The sequence below is a fragment of the Cherax quadricarinatus genome, chromosome 68 (assembly GCF_038502225.1).
Source record: "Cherax quadricarinatus isolate ZL_2023a chromosome 68, ASM3850222v1, whole genome shotgun sequence".
Lineage (NCBI taxonomy): Eukaryota > Metazoa > Arthropoda > Malacostraca > Decapoda > Parastacidae > Cherax > Cherax quadricarinatus.
The window spans coordinates 16,861,586-16,885,967 of NC_091359.1; the positions used below are offsets into that span (position 1 = coordinate 16,861,586).

Genomic DNA, 24,382 nt, shown 5'->3' on the forward strand with positions numbered 1-24,382 from the left:
AATTCCTCCCTTATATAGTTAGCAAAATACTAAATATTAGCATTAAAGAGCTGTTGAAGTAGGCTGATAGGAAGAGAATGTAGATACTGTTGATTTGGTAACTAAACAAAAAAAAATTACAACCTTAGAGAGCATCCAGGATTTGCTGCCCCTTTCATCCCAGCTGACCAGGCTTCTTGGCTAATGGCTTGATCAGTCATAGTTAGTGCTCAGTGCTCACATCCCAGTATAGGCAAGCTCCCTTTTGAAGAAATTTAAGGGACTGTGTAATTACTCATAAATTGCAAGCCCTTTGGCTGTTGACACTTAGTTCTGTACATTAGCATAATATTGTAACCATAATTTCCATTTTGTGTATTCTGTACCATATGCCATGTCTAGTTCTTATATTTATGTCTCATTTTTACAGGTTAGAGGTCAAGAATATGGCTTAGAGCTAGTAGACACAGCTGGTCAAGATGAGTACAGCATCTTCCCAGCACAGTACTCTATGGACATTCATGGTTATGTTCTGGTCTACTCCATCACTTCAGAAAAGTCATTTGAGGTGGCACAAGTCATTTATGATAAAATTCTTGACATGATGGGCAAAGTCACGTGAGTTCTGAGTATGCCCCTTTTTATTGTTTTACTCAAAATAAGGTTTTGGGAATTCTTTTGTCTTTGCTGTCCGATTTAGATAATAATAAAGGGAAAGAGTAGTGTTATTTTGAGTAACCAGCTCAGGAAGCAGACTGAAAATTAGATTTCACTCTTGTGCAAAATACAGTGGTACCCCGAGTTTTGAACTGCTCCCAACTCGAACAATTATGTAAGTGTATTTGTGTAAGTGCGTTTGTAAGTGTATTTTTGGGGGTCTGAAACGGACTAATCTAATTTACATTATTCCTTATGGGAACAAATTTGTTCGATAATGGCACTTGAACAACATTCTGGAATGAAATAAGTTTGAAACTCTGGGTACCACTGTACTTCATTTTGCCTGATTGAACGAATGTGTTTATGTAGGGTCTTGGATAAGAGTAATCAGCTGTCATTACAGGTGATTAGGCCATCTCTGTCCATCTCCTAATAGACTAGGCTCTAGAGCCTTTTGTAAATATGCATTGTATACTCAAGGAAGGGAAATGGTAGTGTACCATGGGGCCAAAATGTGGCTGTTTGTGCACATAGGGAAGTGAAATGGTAATGTTCCATGGGGTTAAAATGTGGCTGTTTGTGCACTTAGGGAAGTAAAATGGTAATGTTCCATGGGGTTAAAATGTGGCTGTTTGTGGTATGTTTATTTTTGTGATAATTTGAAGTATTCATCCAGTATGTACATTGCTGCATACATAATTTTATTCATTATATTGTACATCTGTTAAGCTATTCAAATGTTTGCTGTTGAATTAAAGTATGTAGTACTGTTGAATGTTGCCACACTGCACTATTTTAACTTTGAGACTTTGTTGCACTTCATAATTGATTGGATAGTATTAAGATATTTTTTCTAAATAATAAATTTAGCTTTTCTAAATGTTTTTTTATATGGTTTATCTTTCAGTGTGAATTTTATTTTTTTAATGGCAAACACCTTCCAGTATCCTTTCTCAAATATAATACAGGTATACCTTGCTTAATAAATGTGTAAAATTCACACTTCATAATTGATTGGATAGTATTAAGATATTTTTTCTAAATAATAAATTTAGCTTTTCTAAATGTTTTTTTATATGGTTTATCTTTCAGTGTGAATTTTATTTTTTTAATGGTAAACACCTTCCAGTATCCTTTCTCAAATATAATACAGGTATACCTTGCTTAATAAATGTGTAAAATTATGCTTATTTTCTTATTAAACCTCATTCATTCATGTATTTAAAGGGAGACTGGCTCCACCTGAATATATTTTGGAGTAAAATATTTAGAAGATACTATTTTAAGGAATAAAGAATGCAATGTATGTATTATCACCTGCCAAATATAGGCTTGCATTGTGTACATCTTGGCTTAGAGTGAGTGGTGATGTGGGATGAGGTAGTGGTGCTGCAGGCAGCCTCTACTTGATGTTCTGAATTCATCACTTTCCAATTATTCTAGAAAAAATATGCTCTTCCTTGTTTGACATTTTCCTGCTTCTGTTTTATTCTATTGTATCTGCTCTTATTAGTTTCTTCCATAATAGTTATAGCTTTGTAATCTTTTTTTCTTTGTCTTTGGCTTTTCTCATCCATTGTTTTTCTTGATCTGAGGATCTGGCAGTTTTAGTGGCTACTTTAGATAAATGTGTCAGTGGAGGAAATAAAAAGTAAGCATAGAAAAGAGTAATGTGATAATAATAACAAAAAGTACAGTAAAATCTCTATTTAATCTTCATTTAACTTGATTTAACAGCAAACCCTGTGGTCATATGTTATTTGGAAACAATAGACAGGGTCTGTTAAAGCTGGAATATTTCTTTATTCTTATGGTCGTTGGGTAAATTCATTTAAAATTTAATGGATTTTATCCATTATAAAAAAGTGTTATTTTTATGGACAATTTAAGGATATAATGAAGCAAGTCTGTTAAAGCTGAAATTATCCATTATTGTTGCTGTCCGCTGGGTCAATCTGGAATAATCCATACAGAAGTAAGACTTGTGATAGTTGTGGGCCAAGATGCTACATGACCTAGATTCAGTGAAGTGTTAAAAATCAAGAGAGTAAAATGTGGGTCAGGTGCATGGATTGCAAACCATCCTCCTACTACCTGTGTCATGCTTTCACATAAGCTTTGCAGCCCATTTCTAAGTTAGGGTAGGGTAAGTTACAAAGGAAAAACTGTAAGTATAAGATAAAAGATGATAAAATAGTCTGCAGTGTGAATACAAAAATGGGCACCCACTGTGTTTACCTGGAGAGAATTCCGGGGGTCAACGCCCCCGCGGCCCGATCTGTGACCAGGCTCGTGTAACCTTCATATTTAAACATGAAAGATTTTGTCCATTATAACATTGCCATGTTGTCTGTTATTAAGAGGGTGGGCTGTGGATTGTTAATGGGGTTCAAGTTGTTGGGATGTGTTTGGGAATGGAGAGAAAGCTAAACTTTATTACTGCTAACTGAAGCTTATGTTGATGTTTAATATATCCTTAATGTTGTTTTATAGTTACACTATTTTTAGTTTATATGGTATATTTATTTTCAGTGTTCCTGTAGTTTTAGTTGGCAACAAGAATGATCTTCACATGGAACGTGTAGTGAGTACTGATCAAGCACGCAAAGTTGCAGACACCTGGAAGGCAGTTTTTCTTGAAACCAGTGCCAAGCAACATGAGGTTAGCATAAGTTTGATGTTATTTCTTACTGTAGTGTATTTATTGCAATAGGTAATGTTAATGGTTCACCATTTTCAAAAACTCAAGACATGCATTGGTCTACCTGAAGAGTCTTCTGATGGTCAAAGCCCCCATGGTTCAGAGTACATAATTTATACAGTATACAAATCATGGAATAGACTAGTAAAAAAAAGTAGGTAAAACGCTGAGACATCTGCAGAAAGAAAGAAATCTGTACAATGTAATGTATGCATGAATGGCCTGGCTAGAGCATGACTAAGAAATATAAGTAAGTACAGTAGGGCCCAGCTTTACAGCATTCCGCTAATATGGACATTTCAAATTATGACCAAAACTTGCTATACAGTTCTCTCCACCTTACTTTAATAGTCACCATGCACCACCTGGTTTGTTTACATACTCTGTGAGCACGTCTGTCCATTATGTCTGGAAACTTTGCAAAATTTCAAATGTTTTAAAGTTATTTCATATTTTATATATAGTACTCTGATAATTATACTTATGTGTATCTGTACCTAAGTAAACTTACATACTGTGTTGGCATGCAGGTACACATTAAAATCACTAAGTGTCTTATTAGTCTTGAAGATGCCATATCAATAATGTTAATAATAATGAAACATAATAATAATAATCACTCTGAGGCGCATTAAATATCATACACAGTGGACCCTCAACCAACGGCATTAATCCATTCCAGAGAGCTTGCCATTAGTCGAATTTGCCATTGGTCGAATTAATTTTCCTCATAAGAAATAATGGAAATAGAATTAATCCATTCTTGACACCCCAAAGTATGAAATATACATTTCCCTACAACAAAACGAAAGGGACATGCAAAATAAACAATAATTAAATGCCACTTACATTTATTGTGGAGTTGTTGATGAATGATGAGACAGTAGGCTGGAAGATGATGCAGGCATTTTATTGTTTGGAAGGGGAATCCCCTTCCATAAATACTTTGAGGTACCAAGTCCTTTGGTGGGGTTACCTCCCTTCTTGGTTTTTTAATGCCACTAGGACCAGCTTGAGTCACTGGACCCCTGTCACACAAAAAAACTGTCCAGAGAGCTCTGTTTCTCATGTGCCCATAGGATTTCCCTAAAATGGGACACAAGAGTGCCATTGAACATGTTGCCAATACGGCTTGCAACTTCTGTGACAGGATAAAATTCATTGATAAATGCTTGTACCTTTGTAAACATTGAACACATTTCCCTAATCCTTGACGAAGTCATCTTCCTCCGTCTCTTCATCGTGCTCTGAAGAACATTCCTGAGATGTGATCTGTTGCTGTTGCACCTGAAGCTCTTGCAGGTCTGCAGTGGTTAGTTCTTCCTCGTTGTCCTGCACCAACTCTTCTACATCCTCGCCACAAACCTCCAACCCCAAGGACTTCCCCAATGACACAATAGCTTCCTCTACTGGCATAGCCTCCTGAGGGTTAGCCCCAAACCCTTCAAAATCCCTCTCTTCTACACATTCTGGCCACAGTTTCTTCCAAGCAGAATTCAAGGTCCTCTTAGTCACTCCCTCCAAAGCCTTACCTATAAGGTTTACACAACTGAGGATGTTGAAGTGATCTTTCCAAAACTCTCTTAGGGTCAATTGAATGTCTGAGGACACTTCAAAGCACTTTTGAAACTGCTTTTGTGTAGAGTTTTTTGAAGTTTGAAATGACCTGCTGGTCCATGGGCTGGAGGAGAGGAGTTGTATTAGGAGGCAAAAACTTCACCTTTAATGAAACCAAACTCTCCTGCAATTTCCTCTTGCAAGTCATGAGGATGAGCAGGAGCATTGTCCATTACCAGGAGGCACTTGAGTGACAATTTCTTTTCCTAGAGGTATTTTGTCACAGTGGGGCCAAACACACTATAAAACCAGTCCAAGAAAAATTCCCTAGTGACCCATGCCTTACTGTTTGATCTCCACAGCACACACAAATTACCCTTGACAATATTGCTTTTCTTGAACACTGGGAGTTTCAGAGTGATACACCAATAAAGGCTTCACTTTGCAATCACCACTAGCATTACTACACATCATTAATGTCAGGCCATCTTTCATAGGCTTATGTCCTGGGAGTGCCTTTTCCTCCTGAGTAATGTAGGTCCTGTTTGGCATTTTTTTACAAAACAGGCCTGTTTCATCACAAACACTTGTTCAGGTTTTAAGTTTTCAGTCTGTGTATTCCTTAAAGTCCTTCACATATTTTTCAGCCACTTTTTTGTCTGAACTGGCTGCTTCACCATGCCTTACCACACTGTGTATGCCACTATGAATCTTAAATCTCTCCAACCAGCCTTTGCTGGCCTTAAATTCATCAGCAGCAGCACTATTTTGAGGCATTTTCTTAATGAGATCATCATGCAACTTTCTTGCCGTTTCACAAATTATAGACTGAGAAACTCTATCTCCTAATAATTGTGTTTCATTTATCCATACCAATAACAGTCTCTCTACTTCTTCAGTTATTTGCGGTCTCCATTTTGAAAACATATTTGAACCTTTCACAACAACAGCTTCCTTGATTGCCTTTCTGTTCGCCAAGATAGTACCGATGGTTGAATGTGATTTGTTGTAGTGCCTTTCCAACTCGGATGTACGCACTCCACTCTCATATTTTTCAATTATCTTTCTTCATTTCCATCGTAATTCTCACCCTTTTTAACACAGGCTTGGCACTAGAAACTTTCTTGGGGTCCATGGTGGCTTATTTAGCAGTTACAAGCACTAAAAACACTGGAATAATCCAAAATATATGGCAGGCACATGTGGAATCGACCCCAACAGCTTGTAAACAATGGCACACTGAGTCTTGGAGTGGCTGGGCCTGCTCAGGCTGCGCTCCCGGCGCATGGACATGTTCTGGACGAACGTTGTTAGTAGAGTTTTTCGCCTTTGGTAGAGACATTTTTTTACGCCAAAAAGCACCATTAGACAAATTTGCCGTTACTTAATGCTACCGTTAGTTGAGGATCCACTGTATTACATTAATATAAACATTTCTATTAATCCATCAATTTTTTTTTTTTTTCCAAAAAATATACAATAAACATGCTATGTAACATATAAACATGATAAATACACCTCACAGAATAAATTAACATAAATATGAGATGTTTTTCCCGCTGTCTTATCAAAGTGTCGGAAAGAATAACGTTTTCTCTAGTTCAACTCCAAAGAAAATGTGTACACAGTAGTATTACTGTGGGGAAATTGTAGAAAATTATTTCTTTTGTATGCCTTCACTCAGAGCATTCCTTCTGAAAATGATGTTTTACACGAGAATGGGAGTGTAGCTTATATTTATTCTACTGTACCAACATGGAGACAACTTGTACACAATGTAAGGTGTTAGTATTATGGTATAAGCTTCATAAACATGGAAATAAGTTACTGTTTCTGACTTTTGGGTTATCCTAGGTAGTGTACATATATGCTGCTATGTATGATAATCTGTGTAACTGTATTTATGTGTACCTGTACCTGAATAAAAACAAACTTATTCACAAACATTGAAATGACAGCGTATGAACCATAACCAGATGCATTCGTCTGTTTACATACTTCACGTCTCTGTTCTCTCATTTACTCGTTCTCTCTTGTTTATTCATTTTATCTCGTTTACTCGCTTCTCACCCTACATTGAGACTACAGATATTTTAAGGTAAGTAATGAGTGTACTGTACATGTATATGCATTTTATTGCTCTGAGGAGCTTTAAATGTATATTACGTGTGGGTGGGATGGCCATACCTATCACACCTGACTACCACACCTGACCTCACCCTACATTAAGACTGCAAATATTTTAAGGTAAGTAATGAGTGTACTGTATGTGTGTTTTACTTTTTATTGTATGCATTTTAATGCCTAGTTCTATTGCTAACTTAATATATCTTAAAGTAAATTTATCTGGAATTTATATCATAAGTGAAAAAAAAATGGCGTTCTGCTTTATGACAGTGTTCCGGCGGTAGCCTGGACCCTAACCTGCTATATAAATGGGGCCCTACAATGAAGTGTTGCCTCTTGCATAATAGTATATTGTTTGTTTTGTGTTAAGTTACAGTTAAGGCAGGTATTATATATATATATATATATTTTTTTTTTTTTTTTTTTTTTTTTTTATCACACTGGCCGATTCCCACCAAGGCAGGGTGGCCCGAAAAAGAAAAACTTTCACCATCATTCACTCCATCACTGTCTTGCCAAAAGGGTGCTTTACACTACAGTTTTTAAACTGCAACATTAACACCCCTCCTTCAGAGTGCAGGCACTGTACTTCCCATCTCCAGGACTCAAGTCCGGCCTGCCAGTTTCCCTGAACCCCTTCATAAATGTTACTTTGCTCACACTCCAACAGCACGTCAAGTATTAAAAACCATTTGTCTCCATTCACTCCTATCAAACACGCTCATGCATACCTGCTGGAAGTCCAAGCCCCTCGCACACAAAACCTCCTTTACCCCCTCTCTCCAACCTTTCCTAGGCCGACCCCTACCCCGCCTTCCTTCCACTACAGACTGATACACTCTTGAAGTCATTCTGTTTCGCTCCATTCTCTCTACATGTCCGAACCACCTCAACAACCCTTCCTCAGCCCTCTGGACAACAGTTTTGGTAATCCCGCACCTCCTCGTAACTTCCAAACTACGAATTCTCTGCATTATATTCACACCACACATTGCCCTCAGACATGACATCTCCACTGCCTCCAGCCTTCTCCTCGCTGCAACATTCATCACCCATGCTTCACACCCATATAAGAGCGTTGGTAAAACTATACTCTCATGCATTCCCCTCTTTGCCTCCAAGGACAAAGTTCTTTGTCTCCACAGACTCCTAAGTGCACCACTCACTCTTTTTCCCTCATCAATTCTGTGATTCACCTCATCTTTCATAGACCCATCCGCTGACACGTCCACTCCCAAATATCTGAATACATTCACCTCCTCCATACTCTCTCCCTCCAATCTGATATTCAATCTTTCATCACCTAATCTTTTTGTTATCCTCATAACCTTACTCTTTCCTGTATTCACCTTTAATCTTCTTCTTTTGCACACCCTACCAAATTCATCCACCAATCTCTGCAACTTCTCTTCAGAATCTCCCAAGAGCACAGTGTCATCAGCAAAGAGCAGCTGTGACAACTCCCACTTTGTGTGTGATTCTTTATCTTTTAACTCCACGCCTCTTGTCAAGACCCTCGCATTTACTTCTCTTACAACCCCATCTATAAATATATTAAACAACCACGGTGACATCACACATCCTTGTCTAAGGCCTACTTTTACTGGGAAATAATTTCCCTCTTTCCTGCATATTAAAGGACGGGGTAAACCATAGAATTGATGAAGGAAAAAGAGCGGGTGGTGCATTGAGGTATCTGTGAAGACGAAGAACATTATCCATGGAGGCAGAGATGGGAATGTATGAAAGTACAGCCTCTCCTTACTTAGCAACGTACTCGTTTACCGGCAACTTGGTTATACAACGGGCTCTCTGACCAGTATACATACTTAAATAACGTATATTAGAGCTGATTTCCTCTAATTCTGTTTATTACAATATACAGTACACTACTGTATAAACATTTAAAAATATACCAGAAATGTTATAAATGGTACAAAGGTGATATTCAAACAATATCAAAGATGGTCAACACAAACCCACTACTATTATAGTATGCTCCTCACTTAGTGACGAATTCATTTACTGACGTGGTCTTAGGAATGGAACTCCATTGTTACGTGAGGAGAGGCTGTATAGTGGTACATACTAACACTTACATGGGTGTGAAGCATGGGTTGTAAATGCTGCAACAAGGAGGAGGCTGGAGGCAGTGGAGATGTCATATCTGAAGGTAATGTGTGATGTAAATATTAGTGTGGAAATTAGGAGGTGTGCATTACTAAAAGTTATTCAGAGCACTGAGGAGGGGTTGTTGAGATGGTTTGGTCATTTAGAGGATAGAGCAAAATAGGATGTATAAATAGGGTGTATAAATCTGTAGTGGAGGGATAGGGGTCATCTTAGAAGAGGATGGAGGAAGAGGGTGAAAGAGGTTTTGTGTGCACGGGGCTTGGACATACAGCAGGCATGTGTGAGCATGTTAGGGGTGAATGAAGATAGTTTTTGGGACTTGATGAGCTGTTGGAGTTTGAGCAGGGTAATATTTTGTGAAGGGAGTCAGGGAAACTGGTTAGCTGGACTTGAGTCTTGGAGGTGGGAAATACAATGCCTGCACTTTAAAGGAGGGTTTTGGGATATTTGCTGTCAGGAGTGACATTTGAACTGTCGTATTTTGGGTGCCTCTGGAGAGACAGTGAGTTTGTGTGAATGATGGTGAAAGTGCTTTTCTTTTTGGGGTCACCCTGTCTTCGTGGGAGACAGCCAGTGTTAAAAAAAAAAAAAAAGTTAGAAACAGTTAGATTGCAGTTCTGATTAATATGTTGATGTCAGGTGTCATTGGCTCCCCACCCCCACTTTTCACTCTTTGCATACCAACTGGTAAGGAATTCAGTGGAAGAGCATTAGATAATATTTTCTCCTCTTCCTTGCTCTCCCTCCCTCTAAGTCATTACTATATAGAATAAATAACTTGAACTAAATATGAAACTAACAGTACAAATTTTCTATGTTCTTTGTATAAAGAAAGTTTTCTTCATATTTCAATTTTAACTTTCAGGCTGTAAACGACATCTTCACAAGAGTCATTCTAGAGATTGAGAAGGCAGATGGAAACTCGGTCCGAGATGGAACCTGCCATATTTCGTGAAGTAGTTATGATATAGGATGGATTTTGTAATGCTGTCTGCCATCTTGATTCATTATTTGGATTTGAGGAAAGGTCTTTGTATATGGGTTAATCTTTTATTTTTATGATTACCCGAACTCAATTTTCATAGTAATTTTTATGTTGGATCTTTTGTTTATGGCCTTGCCCATGTCTCAGAATGAGCCATCCTACTAGATGCTGTAGACTTTTCTCCATGTACTTTGTAGTTGTGCTGGAAGGAATCTTTAGGAGCTAGTAGGTATGGCTTATAATTCAAGGCTCAGGTATAATGGGATGGATGAAATTCCTGCTGATTCACTGCCTCCAGTAATGGCTGCAGACATTTCATCTAGGTCTTTTTTTCTCAAAAGCTTATGGGATTGTATTTTTCAGTAGTGGAAAAAATACTTCAGTTCTAAGTTTGTGATTTAGTAATCGCAAATAGTAATTGCTTTCATTTTTTATTCTCTGAATTAGAAATAGTATACAAGTTTTAGTTCCTTTTCGAAGCATTTTGGGGGCCTATACTTTTACTATTTTGTTTTTTCTTCCTTTGACATGGTTCATAGTCACAAATAGTAAATTTTGTTGGCTTACAATAATAATAGCAGTTATATATACATGTATAACTACATATGCCTTGTTTGGAACTGCCGTATAGAAATCCCATGCACATTTGCAGAAAAGTTGACCTTTGGGAAAAATAGTGTGAGTAAGCACTGTTTCTAAATATATTCTTAAGGAACTAATGAGAGTATGGGATTGTGTACACAATAATTGGTGATGAAGTATAGCTAGTTGAAGAGACTTTTCTTAGATAATGCAATAAAGTTTATAGACAAAATTTATGTATATAATTTTATCCCCTTGATAGTAGGCAGTTTTTTCTTCAGTAGTAAGGAGTTTCATGCAGGATTTTTAAGAACAAAAATACTGCCTGTATGTACTTCACACAAAAAATTTAATGTTTGTATACTCTTGCACTCTTACTAAAAAAAAAAAAAAAATTCTCTCTTCCTGGAAGGTGCCATATTTAGCTATATTTGCAAATCAAAACTGCAGCACTCCTTTGTACTTTTAACTTGGTGCCTTTACCTGCTTAGCAGTGTATATTCTGATAATGTAATCTGTTATCCTTCATAATTACTCCTGATTCCTTTGGCAATATTAATAAAATAAAATAAATTTCAGAATATAGTTTGTTGCTTTGACATTTTCATGGCTGTGCAGGTTGCAAATATTCTGAAAATTTATTTTTAAAACAAAAATTGAAGATTTCTTTAAGTAGTTGTAAGGTTGTATATACACTTGAAAGCACTGGGAACTGCAGAATTCTTTACATGTACTGTGTACTTAATTGTGGCTAAAACTAAATTCCTTGCTCTTTCACATCCTCTCATCATTTATAGCATAACCAGTTGACCCCCTATATTAGGGAATTTGAAAGTGTCATTGGTACCAGACCAATATGTTATAAGATCATTCTCTCTGTTTGGTAGCTAGCATTAATATGTAGGATATTATATTTTAACATTAGGATTGATAGTTTTTGAGGGAATTGAAGTGTTTTGATATGTTCAGAGATAAGGCTTCTACTATTGTCGGCTTAAGGTTTTGTGCTCAAAAATGAGGTTTAAATATAGAAAAAAGTAACTGGAGGTGCAATAAGTCAGTGAACCAAGCTCGATTTTTCATCTCTTGGTGGCCATATTGAATAAAGGAGCAACATGTAATAGAAATAAGATCTTGCCATAAATGTTATTGAAGTCTCATCATAATCCATTTTGGCACAGTTAAAATTATATTAAAAAATGTAAGACATTATTGACTAGTGGCAGTCATACTGGACAGAATGTAAGACATTATTGACTAGTGGCAGTCATACTGGACAGAATGCAAGACATTATTGACTAGTGGCAGTCATACTGGACAGAATGCAAGACATTATTGACTAGTGGCAGTCATACTGGACAGAATGCAAGACATTATTGACTAGTGGCAGTCATACTGGACAGAATGCAAGACATTATTGACTAGTGGCAGTCATACTGGACAGAATGTAAGACATTATTGACTAGTGGCAGTCATACTGGACAGAATGCAAGACATTATTGACTAGTGGCAGTCATACGGACAGAATGTAAGACATTATTGACTAGTGGCAGTCATATTGGACAGAATCTGCATCATTCAAGGAATGTATAAATGTCTTGTCTTAATCACTCGAATGAAGCTTAAAATTCTTTTTTTAGTGTGACATATTTTCAAAAAGAGAAAGAATGACAGCATCAGATATGCTCTTTGCATCCCTTTGAGACGATGTTACCGAGTGCCTCAATGGTTGTAGAACATGTATGTTTAATGTGTTTAATACAGTATGTAAAGCACTGATATTGAAATACAAAAATGGCTGATCTTTGTATATGTAGTGTTAGTATATAAGTGAGTGCTGTGGTAATAATAAAAGGATTGTCTGGTACAGGTTAGTTTTTTTTTTTCTTTGCTGAAGTCCTGCTGCAATATTTAGCATATTGTAATTCTTAATTGAAAAAAAATTCCTTTAGCAGTGCTAACTTTCATGTAGTTTTACTGTTCTCTCCTTTTTTTTATTGTAACGTATGCCTTTGAACATTAGTAGTATATTGAAAATGGTACGGAAAGTAGTTCTTTATAACTATACTAACACCAGCATTCATTGGTACAATATTATCCATTTGAATGCTTGATTTTATATTAACTTAAATTTTGTGTCTTCTAACAACAATACATCAAATATTTTCGTATTATACTACTAGAGACAAATTAAAGTTATTATTTGTTATGGTTGTTCATGTGTTTGTAGGTACCAGTAGTGTTGAGTAATACTTGGCAGAAATGCAGTTATAGAAGATAACTAATCTTATATAAAGTAGTTGTTACAATTGCTGTTTGCATAAGATGCAATGCTACTGGGGAATTTTTAAGAGCTGTCATTACTTGTAGATAAATTTGGAAAGGTGTGTAATCCATGAAGTTAAAAGTGAATGCAGGAGAGAGCAAGGTGATCACATGAAGTAGACATACAGAGAATGAAAGATTGGAAAGAAGTTTTTGTGAGTGAATGTATTTAGGTACTTGGGAATGGCACACACACAAAAAAATAATTAAGATATCAAAGCTTGTATGTGTGAGTCTATGATTACCAATTTATAGCCAGAAGAGCAGTCCTATAAACTATACTTAGTCTCCTATCTTCAGTAACTAATGCATCATATAATTTAAACTTCCAGTTCTTGTAGCACTTACTACCTCATCTTTTAATTCATTCTTTTATTCTGTGATTGAAAAAAATTATAGAATTCTTTCAGCTTCATTTTTTCTACTTTACAACTGTGGTCTTACCCCTATTGAAGGCATTGATTATTTTTTAATTTATTCTTTCAGATCCTTTTATGACCTTGCATGTGATGATCACATACCTGTTTTATCAACTCGTGATAAATATGTACATCTTTAGTGTTTTCAGTCTTCAGAACTCATAATTTTTAGCACCTTGACTCAGTTTTGTAGTACAGTGGTATCTCGGGATATGAACTTATTTTGTTCCAGAAGGCTGTTCGAGTGCCGATACCGAACAAATTTGTTCCCATAAGGAATAACGTAAATTAGATTAATTCGTTTCAGACCTCCAAAAATACACTTACAAAAGCACTTACATAAATACACTTACATAATTGTTCGAGTTTTAAACTGTTCATATCCCGAGGTACCACTGTATACTTTTGGACATTTTTATCTTTAGATTTTTTAGGTGCAGGTACCACTCTGCTGCAGTATATTCCAATTTTGGCCTAATATACATTATGAATATACTTTAGAATTTCTCCATCCAAACATGCAGAGATTATCTTGAAGTTTGCCAGCAGCATAGCATTTGAGTTTCTCACTATTGCAGGAGGGTTCCGATTTACAGCACTTTGCTTTACAGTATTTTGCTAATAGAGCTGTTTTCAATTATACCCATTCTTCATTTATTCAGACTTCCTACAATAAATATATTCACCACTCACTATAAGCTAAGGCCAAAAATATTTTCAGGTAAGTAATATGTGTACTTTATATGCATTTTTTAGGCCTAGCTCTATTGCTCACTTTATATATGATAGAGTAAACATGTTATCAGGCTTTTATATGCATTTGAAAGTGAAAAAAGGCTGTTTCACTTTACAGTGATTTTTGCTTTACAGCAGTAGCTTGGAACCTAACTTGCTATATAAGTGGGACCCTCCTGTATATTTATGTAATCTTGCACTAGCAATATTTTGTCTATAATTACTGGTCGCCGTTGCCCAGCGGTGAGAGTAGCGACTCTCGTTGCTGAGGTCCAGGTAATAAACCCTATGCATTAACATAAAAAAAATTTCTAGGTAGTAGGTTGGTAGACAGCAATCACCCAGGGAGGTACTACCGTCCTGCCAAGTGAGTGTAAAACGAAAACCTGTAATTGTTTTACATGATGGTAGGATTGCTGGTGTCCATTTTTCTGTCTCATAAACATGCAAGGTTTCAGGTACGTCTTGCTACTTCTACTTACACTTAGGTCACACTACACATACATGTACAAGCATATATATACACACCCCTCTGGGTTTTCTTCTATTTTCTTGTTCTTGTTTATTTTCTCTTACCTCCATGGGGAAGTAGAACAGAATTCTTCCTCCGTAAGTCATGCATGTTGTAGGAGGCAACTAAAATGCCGGGAGCAAGGGGCTAGCATCATCTGAAATGTAATGTCTGTACATTTCTGGAAAGACAGCTAGAGAATGAGTGATGGTGAATGTGTCCTTGCAGTAACCTTATCTTGGTGGGAAATGGCTAGTGCAATTCCAAGAAAAATGTATGGTATATAATCTTCATGTAGTTTTTCTTTGGCTTTTTCTTATTTCCATGGCACTAACATCAACTTTAAATTTCATGATCCATGTGTGTGTGTGCATATAAATATATCCAAACAAGAGTATGATAGACATTGGTTGATGGCACAAATGAACCCTCATTGTGATGAATCACTGAAAATAATCTTTTAAAATATGCGAAACTTCAGTGTGTGGCTTTCTGATATGGTGAGAATCCTGTGAAGTATGATGGTGCTGTCAGTAACAGTCATTTGTGTGCCTTATTCACTGGATTATTACTGTTAATAAATGAGAAAAGTTGAAAAATTATAATAGGTTACATTCATAAATCACCAGGATAAAATTACTGAATTTAACCTCCCTAGACAGCAAAGATGACTAAGATATGAAGAGTATCCCTTCTATACTGACCCAAGGATGTTCTTACATGAAGCCTCTTGGCATTTAATGCATTTGCAGGAAGTTTGTTGTATAAAATGCTGAAAAGTGGTTCATTTATTGTAAGAAATGTGAGCTAAATAGACCTAGCCTAAACATTAGGCAAAGATATAATTCTAGTTCCTATGATTTATAGAATAGTAATACATAGGCATATGTAGTCTTCTATAGTATTTCTCTTGAAATTAGAGAATGTTTGTGGGCTTTTAATATTTTATAACTAATTCCTATACAAACAAAATGTATATCAGTAGTAGAGGTATGGCTATTGTGATTAAAGCCTATGCTCGAGAAGACCTGGGCCAATTAATTATTTATATACTGTAATGCACTTAAATATTGGGCCTTGTACAGTAGATGTAGCTATCCATTGATGTCTCACTAAATGATAGTGGTAGTCTTCCATAGGTGGTTTCTGTAGACAAATTCTGTGGGCACAGTTTCATGTATTAACCATTTCCTAGCTTTATATCTTAAAAGCTATATGTGCATGTTCCTTTCAGAATGATGTTCAGCTTGGATGTGAATCTCACGTACAGAAATATTCTCTGAATGAAATTAGTTTATATATAAGTATTCTCTCTCTAAATTAAATTATTTTTTCTCTTTTGCGCTCATCTTCACTAGATTGAAGGGCTTGGATTCTCAATGGAAATTTTCATATTTATTCATATACCTAAATGCCTCCTATGCTATGGTTTTATCTAATATCTATGCAACAGTTATATGGTAGATAACCGATGTAATGTTAGGAAATGCCAATCATTAAATTTTGCAAATATTCAGCAATTAAGATTTTTTTTTTTTTTTTTTTTTGTTCTGAAGGGTTCACAAACCATTCTTGAACATACAATTTTTTGATGCTGTTGAATAACATTTCTGCCAGGTCAACTGAAGTATGCATGGCCTTAAAATATGAGTGCAAGCCCTAAAACTTTTGTTTAATAAAGATAAATCTAGTTTAAGACTAAAATCTGTACTTCAGTCAATTTTTTTTGTTACTTAATATTTAATTTAATGACATCAAAAAGGACTGGTTTGCTACATTAATTAATTGTGCCAATCTGTTAGCTGTATTATAACTTGTAATATTTTGACCTTGTTTTCCTACTCGTATATTCCTCTGAAGTGCATTTTTGGCGAAGAAGCCCAAGTTTATATCGCATGCCTTGAATGTGTCAAGTGACTGGCAGAGGCAGTGAGGTGGGATGGGAGTTATCTGAGAAGGCTTGGTAATGATTGACTTTTGGATTTTCAGTACAGTGGTGTACCATATATTTTTGTTTAATTACAAAATTTAAGTAGACTCAAACAAGTCCATTATGGAAGCTAAAGTATAAAAAATTAAAAGTAGCTTTCGATGCTTCAAGAATAAGTAAAGTGTTACTGTATTTCATGTACAGTATCATCATCATCTAGAAAGGCGATATCATCACATACAGATATTTATATACAAGTATAATGAGATGGGTAAAACCTCTACACAAGCAACAAATTATAACCAAATTATGTTTGTGCCCAGTAGCTATTTAATTCAGTCTGTTTTGTTCAGTAATCAATGAGTGTTAATGTAATTACAGTACATATTGTTATACCCATGCATAATGTTTTTTGAACATTCAGTTACCTAGAACATAATGCTGCATCAGAGGTATTGTATGTGAAGCCATAATAATTCATCTTATGATGAAGATTTAAGAAATGTGACCCCTGTATTACTGTACATTCTTAATTGCATAGGAAAAAAAAACAATATAATAAATGTGTAATACATGAATAGAAATGCATAAGCATATGAATAATGTAAAGTATTTTGCCCTGCTCTTACAAAAATGAGCAATAGGCCAGTTTTTCCAAACCTCATATTATATCATAGGAGGAACTTGTGTCTGTTATTTGGTCACATTGAAGTAAATGTTTTTACACACTTAGCTAACAGATAAGAAAGCAAAAGGTCTCACAATATGATAGTCATACATAAAATCATTTATCAGCCATCAAAGAAAGAATGCAAACATGATATTGATAATTGCCTTATAAACTTAAGTAAAATAATTGAAAGAAAAAATGTAAGGTTCTATAATAAACATAAAATAACAAAGATCTTTTTATTTCATATTAGGTATAAATATTCAGCACTTACTGACCCATCTGGGTTTTGTGCATTATGCAGCACTGAATGATATGTATGGGTATAGTATTTTTTTATGAAAATATTCCGTATAATAATGTCCGTCATGTGAACATCATTAGAACATAAATATTAAACAGGATGATTTTGAAGAAAAGGAGTTGGTGGTTACAGTAATTGTTACAGTACATTCATGAGAAAGTGTTGAAACCTGTAAGGGTCAAACAGTACCACATTGCAGAGAGGAAGTGGCCATTTTGAGAGGCATAGCAAAATGGAGGCAGTCTAAAGGAAAGGACCATCAGAGTAGTACTGGGTTACAAGAGCAATGGCAATAGCATCAACAACAGCAGTGGCAATGTCAGCAGTAGAAGCACTAGCACCAGCAGTGTGATTGGCAAAGGTAGCCTCAATATAATTATTATTATTGTTACAATCATAACCAAGTGCTAAACCCATGAGGGTCAGGTAGCCTCAATAGCAGCGGCAGTAGCAATATTGGTGACTGTCACTATTAGCAGCATTAGCATAAATGAAAGTCCACTTGTCACAGTCTTAACTCAGGCTGTAAGCTGCAGAAAATTATGATGAAATCAAGAATGTCACCACTGTTTATGATGAAAGGAAATGGGTTGAGTATTTAGGTTTGATCCTAGGAAAAAGAACCAAACTTTGAGTTCATATCTAGAGCCCTTCACAGCAACAAGGAACCCCCAATCAAAGTGGTAAATAAATCAATCTAATACATTACCCCTCAAGAGAGGGAGGTTGATTGATGCCAGTGAGGGGGAAATTGGATCTATGCTCCCTTAACTTGAATGGACTGGATAACCCTGGCAGGTTTAGCACTTAGTTTTGATTATAAAAATAACTTGAATGGAACCTGAATGCCTCCTATTTCCCCAGGTGCTGTCTATAACAGTGTGGGTCTAGTACCCATGAATAAAATTTGTTGGTTATAAAATTAATCCTGACCATGTACATGTATATACAACACAATGAAAGGCATCTGTATACATATATACACAGTTTACTTAATCCTTATATATGGATTAAAGTACAGTACATTTGATGTCAACAGGTAATGGATTGCTTAAGTATGTAGCGTATCATGTTGGAAATTACAGTATACTTGTCTTGTGGCTTAGCGCTTCTTTTTTATTATAATGATAATACAGTATACTTGTACAATAAAGTATTTCTTATTACAGACCCTAAAAGAGATGTGCCTTGATAGTGATTAAACTATCCAAACTCCTCATGGTATGTGCTGTGATGCTGGTTAGGGGCTCATGATTCAAGGAGCTGAATTTAGCTTCCTTTTGGATTTAGCCTAACTACCGCATTTCCCAGACATTATATGACCCCTATAGGTTGTGTGTTTCCCTGATTAAGAGAGATGAAAATATTGATACAAGGACAGTGCTGTATAACCCTTATGGGTTTAGTGTTTAGATTAATTACAGTATGACCAATCTCAAGTGTTGGGCCTATTCTCCTTTTCTTGAGGTATAAACTTAATTACCTCCCATTCCCCAGGTTGTGGGTGATCTTCAGAGTTTAATGCTCTCCATTCTTCATTTTCCAGATACTGTATGACTTCTGTGGATTCAGCTCTTCCCCATGAATATATAAAAATGACTTAAGGGAATGAAATCGTGAAAGTAGCACTTGAGATCCTGGGACACTACACAAGAAGTATCACTGATGCCCAACCATGGGGGATGTTATAGATATATATCACAGCACAGTACAAGGAGGTTAGGAGCTAATGTGGATTGTTGCTTTACTACTAACTGGAACCCTCTCAAGAGAAGTCCCTTCATGTTGGTGAGGGGCTTAATCTAAGGAATTGGACCTGTGCTCCAATTCTTTAAATCTAGTCTGAATGCTTTCCATTCTTCACCAAGTACTGTATAATCCCTATGGGTTTAGTGCTCTCTCATGAATGTAACAATACTAGTGTATTGTTACTATTGGTGTACAGTAGTTTGACCACTCTGAACAGTATATTCGAAAGTAAGACAGTTTTGGGGGAAAACAGTGAAACGTATTGCTCCAAAGAGGGATTGTCTCGCTGAAATCGGGACTCTTAATCGTTTGAGAGATTGACCCATTGACATAACTGGGCTTCCACCTTACAAAATGAACTTGCTGCTGTTTTGTTGCTCTCAAGCCTGTTTATTTAGTACTTTTTCGAAATAGCATACTTGTTTATAGAGATAGATGTACGCATTTAAGGTTTTGTGGATTCCCACTTGTACAGGCCTCCAGAAGCATGACAAAGGTGATAACTTACCTTAGCAAACATGAAATAAATAGAATATCGAATTTAATTTTAGGTTCTCAAATAGAAGTTTAAGAAATATTGTCAGATAAGAACTAGCAAAGCGAGTTCATAGAAAGAACAGTACAGATAAGAACCAGCAGATGAATTGTCCCAAATTGTCAAGTTAAGCATATTACTTGCTAAGGGAACTCATGTTTCCTTTCCATTGCATAGCTTAGCAAGTTTATTTAGGCACAGATACACATAAATACAATTATCATACATAATGCATATTAAGCAGAATAACCCAAAAAAATCAGTGACTTATTTTCATTAGGGTCCTTGTGAAGCCTGCATGCAGCTTTGAACAATACTTCCCCACACATCTTAAATCAGGGCTCACTATTGCAGAATATGTCAGTGGCCCTTGAAACCCCATGAGAAGAAATCTTATAATAATAATAAAAATAATATATCTTTATTTTTACAAGTGCAGTGCTGTATAGCCCTTGTGGTTTAGCGCTTCTTTTTTATTATATTTCTACAAGTACGTATACAAGGTATATGACATACTGCTATATAGAAAGCCGCTTGTTATGCACAGCATTTCGGGCAAATTAGGTCAATTTTGTCCCAGGATGCGACCCACACCAGTCCACTAACACCCAGGTACCCATTTTACTGATGGGGAACACAGACAACTGGTGTAAGGAAACGCCTAATGTTTCTACCCTCACTGGGAATCAAATCCAGGAATTCGCCATGTGAAGCAAGAGCTTTATTTATGCAGACATAAATTAGGCCACAAAAAAGAATTACAAAATCATTTTTCAATGGTGGTGATGGAGTGTAGACTTGCTTCCTCAGAGAGCAAAATTCCCACCTCTCTCAACGTCTTAAGACAGGAGTTTACCTGATCTAAAATTGATTTTTTTTAAGTAAATTTATTTAGGCACAGATACACATTAATACAGTTACACAAATTATCATGCATAGTAACATATGTGTAAATTACCTAGGATAATCCAAAAAAATCAGACAAAGTGACTTATTTCCAATGGGGTCTTTGTCAGTTACAATTTCTGCTAGAAACTTTGTTTCTTTTCTCATTCCTGCCCAGTTTTGAGCTATCCTAGGTAACTTACACTGTATGATAATTGTACTTAAGTGTATATGACCCTAAATAAACTCCGACTTTTTTTGGGTTATCCTAGGTTCTCTACACATACGCTGCTATGTATGATTATGTAACTGTATTTGTGTATACCCGAATAAACTTGCTAATCGCTGGACTTCCAGGTGAAAGGGTTCAATAAAACGTCATCTTTGGTGGCCCAGAATAACAACAACAATACAATGCAATTTTTATTTCTTTGAAAAGATTACAGTGTATGATTTACATTTTATATAATGTTGTTAAGCACAAAGAAAGCCACTAACTTACCTGAAAGAGATTACACTTGAAACTAGACATAAGTTATGGAGTGGCAAATTTTATTTACTCATTATTTTACCTTATTACTAAAGTGAGGTAATCAAAATTTTACAATTTAAAAAGATTTATAGTAGTGAGATAGGAAAAAAAAATATTGCAATCAGCACAATTTTAAGCATGTATTAATGTTTCAAATTGATCAAGCAGTCCAAAGTAATAAAGAAAGCCAAACAACTATACTACTCCAGTAGATTCACAGACACTAGAGGAGATATAAAAAAGACCTGGAAAACACTCTCTCAGATTCTAGGGACCCACAAACTGAAAAAAACAAGAATATTGTCCTAACTAAACCTAATGAAACACCACTACATCCCACTGACACAGCTAACAAGATAAACGACTTCTTCTCAACCATAGGATCTAATCAAGCCAATAAAATCCCACATACCAATGCCCATGCCGGGGACTACCTAGATGGGAATTTCCCAAATTCCTTCTATCTTGCACCAACTGAGCCCTCGGAAGTCACCGAGATTATATATATATATATATATATATATATATATATATATATATATATATATATATATATATATATATATATATATATATATATATATATATAGTAGGTTGGTAGACAGCAACCACCCAAGGAGGTACTACCGTCCTGCCAAGTGATGATAGGATTGCTGGTGTCTTTTGTCTGTCTCATAAATATGCAAGATTACAGGTACGTCTTGCTACTTCTACTTACACTTAGGTCACACTACACATACATGTACAAGCACATATATACACACCCCTTTGGGTTTTCTTCTATTTTCTTTCTAGTTCTTATTCTTGTTTATTTCCTCTTATCTCCATGGGGAAGTGGAATAGAATTCTTCCTCCGTAAGCCATGCGTGTTGTAAGAGGCGACTAAAATGCCGGGAGCAAGGGGCTAGTAACCTCTTCTCCTGTATATATTACTAAATGTAAAAGGAGAAACTTTCGTTTTTCCTTTTGGGCCACCCCGCCTCGGTGGGATACAGCCGGTGTGTTGAAAGAAAGAATATATATAGTAGGTTGGTAGACAGCAACCACCCAAGGAGGTACTACCGTCCTGCCAAGTGATGATAGGATTGCTGGTGTCTTTTGTCTGTCTCATAAATATGCAAGATTACAGGTACGTCTTGCTACTTCTACTTACACTTAGGCCACACTACACATAAAGGTACATGTTTATTTATACACACTCATCTGATTTTTCTTTGATTTTATCTTAATAGTTCTTGTTCTTATTACTTTTCCTTTTATATCCATGGGGGAGTGGAATAAGAATCTTTCCTCCGTAAGCCATGCGTGTTGTAAAAGTCAACTAAAATGCCGGGAACAATGGGCTAGTAACCCCTTTTCCTGTAGTAATTACTAAAAAGAATAAGAAGAAAATTGTCAAAGTGGGAAGTCTGAATGTGCGTGGATGTTGTGCGAATGATAAGAAAGAGATGATTGTGGATGTTATGATTGAGAAGAAGCTGAATGTCCTGGCTTTAAGTGAAATAAAGCTGAAGGGGGTGAGCGAGTTTCAGTGGAGAAGAATAAAAGGGATTAGGTCAGGGGTTTCAAATAGAGTTAGAGATAAAGAAGGAGTAGCAGTAATGTTGAAGGATAAGCTATGGCAGGAAAAGAGGGATTATAAATTTACCTGGAGTTTACCTGGAGAGAGTTCCGGGGGTCAACGCCCCCGCGGCCCAGTCTGTGACCAGGCCTCCTGGTGGATCAGAGCCTGATCAACCAGGCTGTTGCTGCTGGCTGCACGCAAACCAACGTACGAGCCACAGCCCGGCTGGTCAGGAACCGACTTTAGGTGCTTGTCCAGTGCCAGCTTGAAGACTGCCAGGGGTCTGTTGGTAATCCCCCTTATGTATGCTGGGAGGCAGTTGAACAGTCTCGGGCCCCTGACCCTTATTGTATGGTCTCTTAACGTGCTAGTGACACCCCTGCTTTTCATTGGGGGGATGTTGCATCGTCTGCCAAGTTTTTTGCTTTCGCAGTGAGTGATTTTCGTGTGCAAGTTCGGTACTAGTCCCTCTAGGATTTTCCAGGTGTATATAATCATGTATCTCTCCCACCTGCGTTCCAGGGAATACAGGTTTAGGAACCTCAAGCGCTCCCAGTAATTGAGGTGTTTTATCTCCGTTATGCGCGCCGTGAAGGTTCTCTGTACATTTTCTAGGTCAGCAATTTCACCTGCCTTGAAAGGTGCTGTTAGTGTGCAGCAATATTCCAGCCTAGTTAGAACAAGTGACCTGAAGAGTGTCATCATGGGCTTGGCCTCCCTAGTTTTGAAGGTTCTCATTATCCATCCTGTCATTTTTCTAGCAGATGCGATTGATACAATGTTATGGTCCTTGAAGGTGAGATCCTCCGACATGATCACTCCCAGGTCTTTGAAGTTGGTCTTTCGCTCTATTTTGTGGCCAGAATTTGTTTTGTACTCTGATGAAGATTTAATTTCCTCGTGTTTACCATATCTGAGTAATTGAAATTTCTCATCGTTGAACTTCATATTGTTTTCTGCAGCCCACTGAAAGATTTGGTTGATGTCCGCCTGGAGCCTTGCAGTGTCTGCAATGGAAGACATTGTCATGCAGATTCGGGTGTCATCTGCAAAGGAAGACACGGTGCTGTGGCTGACATCCTTGTCTATGTCGGATATGAGGATGAGGAACAAGATGGGAGCGAGTACTGTGCCTTGTGGAACAGAGCTTTTCACCGTAGCTGCCTCGGACTTTACTCTGTTGACGACTACTCTCTGTGTTCTGTTAGTGAGGAAATTATAGATCCATCGACCGACTTTTCCTGTTATTCCTTTAGCACGCATTTTGTGCGCTATTACGCCATGGTCACACTTGTCGAAGGCTTTTGCAAAGTCTGTATATATTACATCTGCATTCTTTTTGTCTTCTAGTGCATCTAGGACCTTGTCGTAGTGATCCAATAGTTGAGACAGACAGGAGCGACCTGTTCTAAACTCATGTTGCCCTGGGTTGTGTAACTGCAGAATTAAGTAAGTAAGTAAGTAAGTAAGTTTATTCAGGTATACACAAATACAGTTAC

At 36.6% G+C, this 24,382-nt stretch overlaps 1 protein-coding gene across 1 annotated transcript in view; it reads left to right on the forward strand.

Moving 5' to 3' along the window:
• Positions 1–11,177, forward strand: part of Rheb (Ras homolog enriched in brain) — a 28,903-nt gene extending 17,726 nt beyond the window's left edge. The window contains exons 3-5 of the mRNA XM_053789591.2: positions 410–597; positions 3,172–3,301; positions 10,023–11,177. Coding sequence (XP_053645566.1) covers positions 410–597; positions 3,172–3,301; positions 10,023–10,112 — 408 coding nt within the window. The 3' untranslated portion in view covers positions 10,113–11,177. The remainder of the gene's footprint in view (positions 1–409; positions 598–3,171; positions 3,302–10,022) is intronic.
• The last annotated feature ends 13,205 nt before the right edge of the window (positions 11,178–24,382 follow it).